General features: G+C 57.5%; 2 protein-coding genes and 1 long non-coding RNA gene across 4 annotated transcripts in view; 2 read left to right on the top strand and 1 right to left on the bottom strand.

The window, feature by feature from the left end:
* The window catches only part of C3 (complement C3), a 33,128-nt gene extending 30,546 nt beyond the window's left edge, over nt 1-2,582 (top strand). The window contains exons 34-41 of the mRNA XM_082744227.1: nt 222-309; nt 412-498; nt 1,079-1,184; nt 1,406-1,495; nt 1,659-1,739; nt 1,994-2,077; nt 2,173-2,308; nt 2,400-2,582. Coding sequence (XP_082600353.1) covers nt 222-309; nt 412-498; nt 1,079-1,184; nt 1,406-1,495; nt 1,659-1,739; nt 1,994-2,077; nt 2,173-2,308; nt 2,400-2,541 — 814 coding nt within the window. The 3' untranslated portion in view covers nt 2,542-2,582. The remainder of the gene's footprint in view (nt 1-221; nt 310-411; nt 499-1,078; nt 1,185-1,405; nt 1,496-1,658; nt 1,740-1,993; nt 2,078-2,172; nt 2,309-2,399) is intronic.
* Nucleotides 2,583-3,050: 468 nt separating this feature from the next.
* On the bottom strand, nt 3,051-6,951 carry LOC309871334. Its single transcript, XR_014315218.1, has 3 exons — nt 6,891-6,951; nt 6,700-6,817; nt 3,051-3,196 (listed from the first exon to the last, which is right to left on the bottom strand). It is a non-coding gene; the product is annotated as an uncharacterized lncRNA (long non-coding RNA).
* TNFSF14 (TNF superfamily member 14) lies at nt 6,417-11,556 on the top strand. 2 transcript variants are annotated; one of them, XM_082744247.1, is made up of 4 exons: nt 6,417-7,392; nt 8,855-8,891; nt 9,167-9,208; nt 9,854-11,556. In XM_082744247.1, the coding sequence occupies exons 1-4, from the start codon at nt 7,174-7,176 to the stop codon at nt 10,279-10,281; spliced, it is 726 nt and encodes a 241-aa protein (XP_082600373.1). In that variant the 5' UTR covers nt 6,417-7,173; the 3' UTR covers nt 10,282-11,556. The 2 variants fall into 2 exon arrangements, with proteins under 2 accessions (XP_082600373.1, XP_082600374.1); XM_082744248.1 differs by lacking the exon at nt 9,167-9,208 and having other exon boundaries at nt 7,056-7,392.
* The last annotated feature ends 696 nt before the right edge of the window (nt 11,557-12,252 follow it).

The raw sequence follows: 12,252 nt of genomic DNA on the forward strand, positions 1-12,252 counted from the left end.
AACCCATGCAATTGGGCTCTAGAGCCTGAGCTGTTAGTCTCCTTGACCATCATACTGCCTTTCCCTTAGTCCCTTTGGGGAATGTCTCCTAAAATCGAATATTGCTCTGTGCTGCTATGTGGGAACTAGGAACCTCTGATCAGACCCCCCCTTGTCCAGGAACTGACCCCCAGGGCTGACCCCACCCTGGGACCTGACTGTCCTCTCTCTGCCCCAATCAGGTACCTGGGACCAACAGATGCTGCCATGTCGATCCTGGATATATCCATGATGACTGGCTTTTCTCCTGACATTGATGACCTCAATGATGTATGAAGGGCTTGTGGGTTTGGGGGCTGGGATCAGTGGGAAGAACTCTGGGGTCTGGAAGAAGACTAAGGAGGATTTTCACAAGTTCTACTCTTCCCCCAGTTGAGCGGTATCGAGAAATACTTCTCTAAATATGAGCTGGACAATAAGCTGTCTAATAAGAACACCCTCATCCTCTACCTGGACAAGGTAAAGCCTCCAATGGGTACCTGACCTCTAGCTGGCTGTCCTTCCTCTGGGTCAAGCCAGGCCCAGGCTAGGGGAGATGGGGTCCCTACTGCTGGGTGGTGGAGAAAGGGGCATGTGGAAAAAGGTGGTCAACCCAGGAGAGGGAGAAGCAGGCTCCCCGCTGGGCTGGGAGCCCAGTGCCGGACTCAAACTCAGGACCCCGAGATCATGACCCGAGCTGAAGGCAGACATTTAACCAACAGAGCCACCCCGGTGTCCCAGCAACTTTTAAATAACTATTCAGTATCGTTAAGCACGGGATGTTTTTATGGGCATAGATGGCAGTCCGTTGGCCAGAACTCAACCACATGGCCACTCTTGGGAAGGAAGGAGGCCGATGAGTGCAGTCTAGTTGCGAGCCTTGGAGAACCAGAACATGAATTTTTTGAAGTCTGCTAAATCTTTTGGCAGAGCTTCCTCTGCTTCCTTCCACCCTCCCCACCCGTATCCCGCCTTCATCCTTCATTTTCTCCAACCCCCAGTGCCCGGGCTGGCCTCCCCTCCGTGTCATCCCACTGACCGGCCTCCTCCTTCCCCACAGATCCCGCATCAGCAGGAGCACTGTATATCCTTCCGAGTGCACCAGTACTTCAATGTGGGGCTGATCCAGCCTGGGTCCGTCAAGGTCTACTCCTATTACAACCTGGGTGAGCAGCTGACCTGGGCCCTGGGGGCTTGAGGGTCCCAGGGATCTGAAAGGTGGGGGCTGCTGAGGGTCCCAGGGTTGGAGACGTACCATCTCCAGGTCCGAGGGCCCCAGCACTGGGGACCTGCCATCTCCAGGTCTGAGGGACTGGAATCCAAGCCTCCCGGCTCTCTGGGCTGGAGGCCCGAGCCCTCTGACCCTTCCGCACCACTATGCCCACAGATGAGAACTGTGTCCAGTTCTACCACCCGGAGAAAGACGACGGCCTACTGAGCAAACTCTGCCACCAGGACTTGTGTCGCTGTGCTGAGGGTGAGCACAGGGGGTTGGAGAAGCGGTGACCACACCCCCTGGATCCTCCTTCCTTCCGGGGTGGGGGTGGGGGGGGACTGCACTCAGAGGAACGGGCCCAGGAGTGGTGGGTCCTGGAGGAGACGTAGGGTACAGCCGCGCCCCCCACTCATCCACCCCGCAGAGAACTGCTTCATGCACCAGGCAGACAAGGTCACTGAGGAGTACCGGCTGGACAAGGCCTGCGAGCCGGGCGTGGACTACGGTAAGCGGGTTTCCGCACGCGTGAGTGCGTGTGAGCAGCAGTGTCTGTGGCTGTGGTTGTGCAGGGACTGTAGTCCTAGGTGGCTGCGTATAGGATCGTGTGTGGCGGATGGGCTGGGCGGGGGCAGGGACTGTTGCAGGATGGGCTGGGATCCAGCATGGATCTGCTTGGGCGGGAGTTGGGGGGGGAGGCCATGTGCGCAGGTGCGCTTGTGGGTGAGGGTGACCCCCACGCCCCCACCCCCTCCCCCGCAGTGTACAAGACCAGACTCCTCAGAAAGGAGCCCTCGGACGCCTTTGACGACTACATCATGGTCATCGACCAGATCATCAAATCAGGTCAGCCCTGCACTCCGCCCTCTGCCGCACAGTCCCGCCCCCTCCTCCCAGTTTCCTCCCGCCGCGGCGCTCAGCTCCCACTGCCTACCCTCCAGGCACTGACGAGGTGCGGGTTAAGGAAGAACGCAAGTTCATCAGCCACATCAAGTGCAGAGAAGCCTTGAAGCTGAAGGAGGGGAAGCGCTACCTCATGTGGGGCGTTTCCTCCGACCTGTGGGGACAGAAACCCAAGTGAGTGCCAGCCCGGGGCCTGCCCAGGGTCGCCCCGCCCTCCCAGCCCCGCCCTGCCCCTGACCGGTCCTGCCTCCCCCTCCCCCACCAGCATCAGGTACATCATCGGCAAAGACACGTGGGTCGAGCTGTGGCCCGAGGCTGAAGAATGCCAGGACGAGGAGAACGAGAAACAGTGCAAAGAGTTGGCCAACTTCGCGGAGGACATGATCGTCTACGGCTGTCCCAACTGACCCCTCCCCGCGTCCCCACAATAAAGCTGCAGTCTTCTGCCGCGTGTCTCCCCGTGTGGGAAGGTCTTTGACAGGGAAAGAGGCAGCTGCAATCCCCCGCTCCCTCACCAGCATCTCCCCTGGGCTCCATCCTGAAGCCGCACCGGGCTCCTGCCTGCGCTCCCCCTGCGGGGTGCCCCCCCCCGCCGCCCCAGGGAGCCCTTCCCCCTCCCCCCTCCCCAGGGAGCCTGCGCCCGCCCGCCTGGCCTGCCCCTCAGCCCAGCCTTCCCACCTGCGTGCTTACCTGCCCCTGCCGGCACCCTCACCCGCGTTCCTACCACCGATATTGTCATCTGAACCTTGACCTGTGGTCCCACCGACGCCCCGATAGTATCCACCTACATTCCGGGCACTCCCGCCTGGCCCAGGCCGACATCTCCCGCCGCAGGCTGGCCTGTATCTTTACCGACGCTCTGACCCACACGCTCCGCGAGCTTCCTTTCCACCTGCCTCCCCACCCGCTTTCTCACCTGGTCTCACCTGCAGCTCAAGGGTCAACCCCGGTTGCTCCCTCGCCGGCATTCGGTGTGGGGCAGTGGTGCCCAGGAGGGGGCGGTAGGGGGCAGGCCGGGCCACGTTTCCACGGGAGCTCAGGGTGAGTGAGCAAGGGAGCCAGCTGAGAAGGAAGGTCTGAGTCAGCGGTCAAAGGCGGAGAGTGCGGGGGCATTGTGGTCACAGCACCCCAGAGCTGTGTGGAGGGCAGCAGCCACAGGCAAATGGGTTCACTGGCCGCCGAGGGGAAGTGGGGTCCTAGATGCCTCTTCTGGTTAATTCTACCGCTAGGACTCTTGAGGGAGGGATTCATTCCCGGCTCTCCGTCACCGGAAAAGCCCTGAGCTTTGCAGTCGCCCGTCTCAGCACCTTTTCCCTAAGACCCCCCAGGTCCTGTAAACTCCACCTCGTGATTCCAGAACTATGGGGGAAATAGATTCACAGCCAGAGTCCCCCTCCCCTCCAGACCCTGATTGGCAGGGACCTCTGTCAAGGGGAGACTCCAAAATCCTCATCACTCACTAAGTGTCCCAGCCAACCTGCCCACCCAGCTTGATGTCTTTCTTCTCATTTCTTTGCTTGCTGATTTCCCCCTTTCTTCTGCCCTGGGATTCCTTTTCTTCCTTTCTTTTTAGCACATGGGGTGTTGTTTTGTTGGAGCACCTGTGGTCCCCCAGGATGGACAGGAGACAGGGTCTTTGAAACTGACATTCTAAGGACAGCATGGAGTTGATTTCACAGTGAGGATGTCCGCAGAGGAAAGGAGAACAGGGCAATGTGAGAACACTTGCCTATCGTGGGGCCACCAGTATAGTCCTTAGATCCAATAACAGTCATTTTCTGGGTCAACCTAGCCATGTGTCAAACTTGTCAAACCTAGTCAAACACCAGTGTAAATATTGCTAGGTAGGTATTTTTTAGATGTGATTCACACCTATAGTCAATTGACTTTCAGGCCACACTTGACAATGTGGGCCTCATCCAATTAGTTGAAGGGCAGAAGAGGAGAAAAGATAAGGTTTCCAGAGGAAGAAGGAATTCAACATAGTGGCATCGAAATTCTGCCTGAGTTTCTGGCCTTTCGACTCTAAACTGTAGCATCAACTCTTAACTGAATCTTCAGCCTGCTGGCTTCTCCTGTGGATTTTGGATTTGCTACACCCCAAAATCACATGAGTCAAATTCCTAGGGTTCCTGGCTGGCTCAGTCAGTAGAACATGCGACTGTTGATCTCAGGGTCATGAGTTCAAACCCTACGTTGGGTGTGGAGCCTACTTCAAAACAAAACAAAACAAAACAAGAACCAATTCCTTAAAATAAATTGTGTGTGTGTGTTTGTGTGTGTGTGTGTGTAGAGAGATGATGATGATAGATAGATAGAGGCTAGAAAGAAGAAAGAAAGAAAAGAAAAAGAAAGAAGGAAGGAAGAAAGGAGAAAGAAGAAAAGAAAAAAGAAAAGAAAAGAAAAGAGATGAGGCAGCTGGGTGGATCCGACTCTTGATTTTGGCTCAGGCCATGATGTCAGGGTCATGAGATCAAGCCCCATGTGGGGTTCCACACTCAGAGCAGAGTCGGCTTGGGATTCTCTCTACGACAGTACAGACCATGGGAGGTGGTGAGATGTTGGCTGTCGGTCAGGGAAGTGGACACTGGGAGCAGAGTGGGGAACAGGCAGAGGGGGCTCCCCCTGGGCGGGCACCTGTGGCTTGCTATAGTGCTCTCTCTGGAGGGTTGCTCCTGGGCAGACAGAGGGAATGGCTGCATTTAGTCCATAGGATGTAATTGGTTAACCCCCTGGGTGCACAGTGGGAAGCCATGGCAAGATTTTAAGCAGGGGAGAGATGAAGACTGGCATATGTGCTTAAAAAGTTGATGAAGGGGCGCCTGGGTGGCTCAGTCATTAAGAGGCTGCCTTTGGCTCAGGTCATGATCCCAGGACCCCCAGGATCGAGTCCCACGTCCGGGCTCCCTGTTCCACGGGGAGCCTGCTTCTCCCTCTCCCACTCCCCCTGCTTGTGTTCCCTCTCTCTGTGTCAAATAAATAAATAAAAATCTTTTTTTAAAAAAAAGCCAATGGAAGCCGTTCCATTCCAGGCTATAACTGAAAGACCTAGAACCGGTGCCCAGACAAATACATGGGCACACGTGCTCCTGGCAGAGCTTGGCACCGTAGCCGAAGGGTGGGAACAACAGAAACATCCCTCAGGGCGTGAGCAGGCAAGCAAAAGGTGATGTGTCAATGAACTCGAACACTCCTCAGCCCTGAAACAGAAGGGAGCGCTGGCGCGCACCGCGACGTGGATGGAACTTGAAAACAGGACATCCAGTGAGAGAAGCCAGACGCAAAAGACCATACATTGCCTGTTTCTGCTTTTATGAACTCTCTGGAATGTCCTGAACAGGTGACTCCGTAGAGCAGGAAAGCGGACTAGCGGTTGCCTGAGGCTGGGGGGTCCCGGGGGTCGGGGTCGGGAGGAGTGGCCTCTTTATGGGAAGGGGCTCACCTTCCCAGGCACTGAAGACATCTGGGAAGGAGATAGAGTCGCCTGACATCGTAAATATCCTAAATGCCATTGAGCTGCTCGCTTCAAAATGGTTAGTTTTATGTTATGTGAATTTCGCCTCCATAAAATGAAATGAAATTAAAAATAAAATAAAATAGGGGTACCTGGGTAGCTCAGTTTGTTAAAGCCTCTGCTTTCGGCTCAGGTCATGATCCCAGGGTCCTGGGATTGAGCCCCACATCGGGCTCTCTGCTCAGCAGGGAGCCTGCTTCCTCCTCTCTCTCTGCCTGCCTCTCTGCCCACTTGTGACCTCTGTCAAATAAATAAATAAAATCTTTAAAAAAAATAAAATAAAATAAAATAGACAAGCTCACACTAGGTAGAGGGCATAAAATGAATTACGAGATGGCAAGAGGGAAAGAGAGTGTCGAGCCACAAACCACTATGAATCCGAGCCAGAACCCGCAGGTTGGGCTGCTGTAACAAGACCCCTACGCTGGGGGAGGCAGTGTTGCGGGTGGGGGGGGGGACCTTAAACAACAGACATTTATTTCTCAGCGTTCTGGAAGCTGGAGGTCTGAGAGGCAGGTGCCAGCGTGGTCGGGCTCTGGTCAGGGCTCTCTTCCCAGCTTGCAGACCCAAAGAGAGAGCAGATCTCCCAGTAGGACACTCATCCCATTCCAGAGGACTCCACGTTCATGACCTAGTCCCCTCCCCCAAGACCCCACCGCCCGGTACTGTCACTTTAAGGATCAGGACTTCAGCAGAGGACTGGGGGAGGGACACAAACAGTTCACAGCACTGGGGCGAGGTGGGAACCGTGGGTATACCCACGGGGGCGGGGAGGCTTGGGTGGAGGTCTGCCTTGGAGACTGAGTCACCCGGGCTTTGCTGAAAGGTGGGATGTGAGAGATGAGAAAAGATGGGGCTCCACAGGCTACTTCAGGGCGTCCCCCAGGACAACTTCCAGACCAATCGTTCCACCACCTGACTGTGAGTTCCCATTAAAACTTGCATGCACACACATGTGCACACACATACGCACACACACACAGAAACCACTCTCGTATTTCCCACCGCTCTCACTACCCTCTAACACACTGTAGAGTGTCTTCTTATTTACCAGGCTCGTTGTCTCTCACCCCACTGGAGTAGGAGTCCAGAAGACCAGGGACTTTGGTCTCTCTTATTCACGGCTGTGCCCTCCAACCTAGAACAGTGCCCGGCACACGGGAGATGATCTAGAAATATTTGGTAACAGAGTCAAGGAGGCAGCCGCAGGGAAAAGCTGGGGCCTCCCCGCTCGGTCCCTACCTGAGTCACATCTTCAGATGCCCCTGGAAAGTGTGAGAGGCCACATGAGTGAGAGTGAGACAGGGCCAGCCTGGGGGTGGGGGGACAGGAAGAAGAGGAGGGCCAGTGGGGAAAGGGGAGGGGCTGAACCCCTGCTCTAAAGGCGGCCCCGGGACCCACGGGTGCCTGTCTGCAGCGTGCAAAGCCCAGGAGGCTTGGGCAATTGTGGTTTCCTCCCTGCCCTCGGGGACGCAGCCGTGCTAGCCCAGCCCCCCGCGTGTCTCAGGACCTCATCTGCTCAGGCATGGAGGAGACAGTTGTGCGACCTTCGGTGTTCACGGTGGAAGGACAGACCGACATCCCATTCAGGAGGCTGGGGCACAGGCGTCGGAGACGGCCCTGCAGCGCAGCCCAGCTGGGCCTGGGCCTCCTGCTGCTGCTGCTGGCTGCCGGGCTGGCTGTCCAGGGCTGGTTCCTGCTTCAGCTGCACTGGCGCATGGGGGCGGTGGTCACACCCCTGCTGGTGAGTGGGGGCCTCGGGGCTCATGGCCAGGGACGCGGTGCCTGTGTCACTGGGCATCTCTCCGTGTGTGCATGTGCAGAACAGGAGACAGGCCAAGGGCAGCCCCAAGCAAGTCAATTTGTCTCTCTGAAACTCAGTTTCCTCATCTGTAAAATGGGTGTGGTAATAAGAGTGCTCAGCTCCCAGGGAACGAAAGGGGATACTGTGTGTGTGGTGCCAGGGGCAAGTGTTCAATCCATCAAAACAGGTGTTTTTAAAAATCAAGACATAAATGCATTCTGCCCGTTCAGGGGTACAGCCTGTTGATCTGAGGCATTTATTTTGTGATATGATCGCTTGTGGTGGGAGCAAACCCAACTTTGGTGTGCTGTGATGATCACTTCTTCTAGTGGTGGCCCCCCCATAAAATCAGTCTCTTAGAGCAGGTTTTATGTCCTTTTTATTTTTTTAAGATTTTTTTTTTAAATCTGACACAGAGAGAGAGAGATCACAAGTAGGCAGAGAGGCAGGCAGAGAGAGGGAGAAGCAGGCTCCCGCTGAGCAGAGAGCCTGATGAGGGGCTCAATCCGAGGACCCTAAGATCATGACCTGAGCCGAAGGCAGAGGCTTTAACCCACTGAGGCACTCAGGCTCCCCAGGTTTTATATTCTTAATAGAGTCCTGTGGTCTGTAACCCCCGGCACTGGCACTCTGACATTGTTGATTACGACCAGCCGTGCCCGGGTCCCCACTGTGGGGACCGTCACCAACCCGTTCGGTCTGGGTCTGTGAGAATCTCCCTCTGCATCAGTTTTCCCTTGACTGCGGATGTATCTGTCTGTGTCTCTGTGTCCCACGCCACGGCCACATGACCTCGCTTTCGTGTCCTGTGTCGCTGGGTCACTTCTCCTTGGGCCTGGATCTGAGGGCCACACGCGCACGTCCTTCACGTGACTCCACGTTGCCGTCCGGCATCCGTCCGCGTGCCCGCGTGTCCACTTGCTGGCCTGTCTGTGGCTCAGGTCTTGGCGTGGCGCACAGACCCGCGTGGACCCATCAACAACACACCCGTGTATCTGAGTCCACGTGTCCACGTGTGCCTTGTCAGTGTGTCACGCTAGTGTCCAGGTCTGTGCCCTACACCCCGTGTCCGTACCCACTCGTTGGCACCGATGTCCACGTGTCTTGCCGTCCAGACTGATGTATCCGTCATAGGACTTACTGAATTAACCCTTACATAGTGCTTCCTACGTGCTGGGTGCTGGCCCACACTTTCCACCCGTGAAGTCACTGACTCCTAGAGAGGTACCATCCCTATGTCTATTTGCAGAGGGGAAACTGAGGCTGCCGGGTGGGGTGGGGCTGTGCACGTGGGCCTGGGTGGTGTCTGCACCCGTGGTCTGCATGTGTCTCACAGTCATGAGTCAGGATGCCAGTGCGTGGGCCCCTCAGGCCCTCACCCTGGGCTCCTCTGCCTTTTCAGGACGGAGATGCGAAATCCTGGAAGCAGGTGATGCAAGGTGAGTCAGGGTCCCGGGCCCCAGGGAGGGCAGGCAGGCTGGTTCCCACGCTGTCCCCGCCCCCTCAGCCCATTGCCCAATGTGATTTACACAACTGGTCAGAGCCCAGCAGGTGCCCCTCCTCCAGGCCCGAGAAGGAGAAGTCTGGGCCACTCCGGAAAGGGTGGGGTTGACACCAGGAGGTAGACTCCATGACCCCTCCAGGGGGGTGCGGGGAGCAGCCGACCCTCCCACTCCACTCCAGTCGCCGCTCAGCCCTCCCCCTCTCTCTCCAGAGCGGAGGTCCTATCAGACCAACCCAGCCGCACACCTTACAGGTGAGGGGGACCCCGGGTGCTGGCATGGGGAGGGGGGCAGGGTGTCCTGGGGAGACCAGACAGACGGACGGCCAGCTTGTCGGAGCGCTCATCCGCCCACGCGTGCCATCACTCTTCGTTCCCAGCATAGCCCAGACCACAGGCACCGCCCGTGCACTTCTCCTCTCATTTAAGGAATAAGCCCCTTACCCTGTGCTCACGGTGTCGCCCGTGTGGTAGCGGCTTCTGGCCGTGTTCATTCACTGCACCCTGAGGAGGCACGGCTCATAGCTCCCGCTCCCTGAGCCAGAGACTGAGGACGTGGAGATGAGCCTCCTGGACCAGACTACGCTCCGTCCATCTCCCCTGCCTTTGTTCTGCCACTCCCAAGTGTTCACGCTTTTGGCCAGTCACTTAATTGCGCCATGCCTCAGTTTCCCCACCTGCGGGGGGGGGGGTTAAAACGAGTTAGGACAGAAAAGAAGCAAGTGACTTGGCCTCTGGGTGTCTCCATTCCCCCCGCCCCTGCAAAGTGAGGGTAAAGGTGACCTAATACGTCTAAAGTTCTCAAACAGCCTAAAATGGGAAGGGGGGAGGGTAGGTGGTCAGGCTCTCTCACCCAGAGACCGGCACGTGCTGACCGGCCCCCTCTCTCTCCATCCCCAGGAGCCAACTCCAGCCTGACGGGCAGCGGGGGCCCCCTGCTCTGGGAGACGAAGCTGGGCTTGGCCTTCTTGAGGGGCCTCGGCTACCGCGAGGGCTCCCTGGTCATCGCCCGGGCCGGCTACTACTACGTCTACTCCAAGGTGCAGCTGGGAGGCGTGGGCTGCCCGCCGGGGCCGAGCGGCAGCCTGCCCATCACCCACGGCCTCTACAAGCGCACGCCCCGCTACCCCGAGGAGCTGGAGCTGCTGGTCAGCCGGCGGTCGCCCTGCGCGCGGGGAGCCGGCTCCCGCGTGTGGTGGGACAGCAGCTTCCTGGGGGGCGTGGTGCACCTGGACGCCGGTGAGGAGGTGGTGGTCCGCGTGCCCCAGGAGCGCCTGGTCCGACTCCGCGACGGCACCCGCTCCTACTTCGGGGCTTTCATGGTGTGAAGGAAGGACTGACCGCAGATCACGGGGGTCGGACAGGCAGCGGAACCTCAGAGATGCTCTGGGGAGCCCCAAACTCAGCAAGCAAAGAGCTCGGCCGCCACCTCCAGGGGCCGAGGACCCAGCCACCCCCGAAGGCTGAAGTCCCAGCCAGCAACAAAGGAAGCCCTGCAGACCCTGCCACAGGCGGTCCTGAAGACAAAGCCCCCGGGGACTCGGGGGTCTGGAGGCCCCCAATGAGGGGATAGCTAATCTGCCTGATATTCAGGAAGAAGGGGCGAGGGGTGGGTATTTATGTTTTTGATTCAGAGAAGAGTGGGACTTGGGGGTCCCGGGACTTGGCTGAAGACAGGAAGCCTCACTCTCATGCGCGTGGGCGGCCGGGGGGAGAAAGTCATCAAGACTCCTCCGTGTGGACAGCCCAGCCCAGGCCCACCCGCGGCCACAGTCACACATTCAAGTTCCGCCCGCAGCCGCGTGGCCCCCCTTCTCCTGGCCCTGTGAGGTTGTTCTCAGAGACTCTGCACAGCCCGTGTGCCGCGTGCCGGTAACTGTGTGACAACCGGCTCTCCCAGGAGGGAAGAGACTTTGTAGTATCTGCGATTTCCTTGGTGTCCTTACTCCCATGGCGGCTGGTTTCCCGCTACCAAGGCATCTCCTAGGGGCCAGCTCCCGGCTCTGTCGCATTCCGGTCCCACTAGGACGTCAGGGTGGTGTTTCAGCACCCAGGTCAGGGCCTGGCCCCTGGAAGGCACCTGGAAAAGGCTTGCAGAGAGAAAGCAGGGAGGGTGGAAAGGAAGAAGGAAGGAGTGGGGAGGGCTCTGGAGGGAGCGAGAATGCAGACCCACCTAGGGTGTCACAGAGAATCACACAGCCCCACAATCGCTTTCACAGCTGCACTCATACACACAAAGCATCGCATTCTCGCACAACTGCACACATGTCATAGCATCACAAACACTCCGTCACAGACATTATGTGAGAACCACATGTGGTTCTCATACCCAAGTCATCATCACAACCACAGTCACCCACAGGGGCCGTACAGTCACACCAAGTGTGACACATGGGATGCCATGATCATCACACTGGACTTCCTCGTGCTGTGTCATGGTCACACCCATCACACACACAGCATCACATACACACACACACACACACACGCATGCAGCCTAAGGTTCCTCCCACCCGAGACGGATACATCCTGGGATGAGGACCAGACTCTGTCTGAAGCCCTGGGCTCCCTGACCACGGGTCTTGGAAATAAATAGTAAATGTCGCACCTGGGTCTGTCTATTCTCAGGGAAAGGGTGGCTTGCAGAGGCACAGGGGTAGATGCAATCACCCGTGGAAGTCACTTTACAACTTTACAGATCAGAAAACTGAACCCGGTTGGCCCAACTCCATGTAGGAAGCTCAGAGGCGGGGGGTGGGGGTGGGGGCGGGAGGGAGTCCAGAGATGTCATGCCCAGGTCTGCCTCCCCCTCGAGTCTCCCATTCCTGAGCAAGTGGAGGCTCCCTCCTGCCAGGCACCCCTATGGCAGGCATCGGGGACAGAGTGGTGGTCTAGCCAGCGAGCTGGAATCTTGGAGCAAGTGGGAGCATGGGGGGAGTATGGGGGGAGGGGCAGGTAATGAGACCCATACAAATCAGATGGTCTGTATAAATGAGCAGGTATCCCAGTGTGGCCAAAGGGAGGGGCTGCTGCCCAGGACCCAAAGATAAGGGCTCAGTCCCCAGAAGTGGATGGATTATTGTTATTATTGTTGATACTGTTCTCACATTGCCCGGCACCGGGGGGGGGGGGGGGGGGACACGCTTTGCAATCAGGTGGTCCTGCTTTCCAGTTTCCCTCTGCCACTTGCTGCTGTGTGACCTCAAGCAAGTCCCACCTTGGTGCCTCTATTTCCTCATCTGCAAAATGGGAGGTGATGCCAGTCCTCACCCTAGGTCTGTTGTAAAGATGACATCAGA

The sequence above is a fragment of the Mustela nivalis genome (genome assembly GCF_964662115.1).
Source record: "Mustela nivalis genome assembly, chromosome: 1".
Taxonomy (NCBI): Eukaryota; Metazoa; Chordata; class Mammalia; order Carnivora; family Mustelidae; genus Mustela; species Mustela nivalis.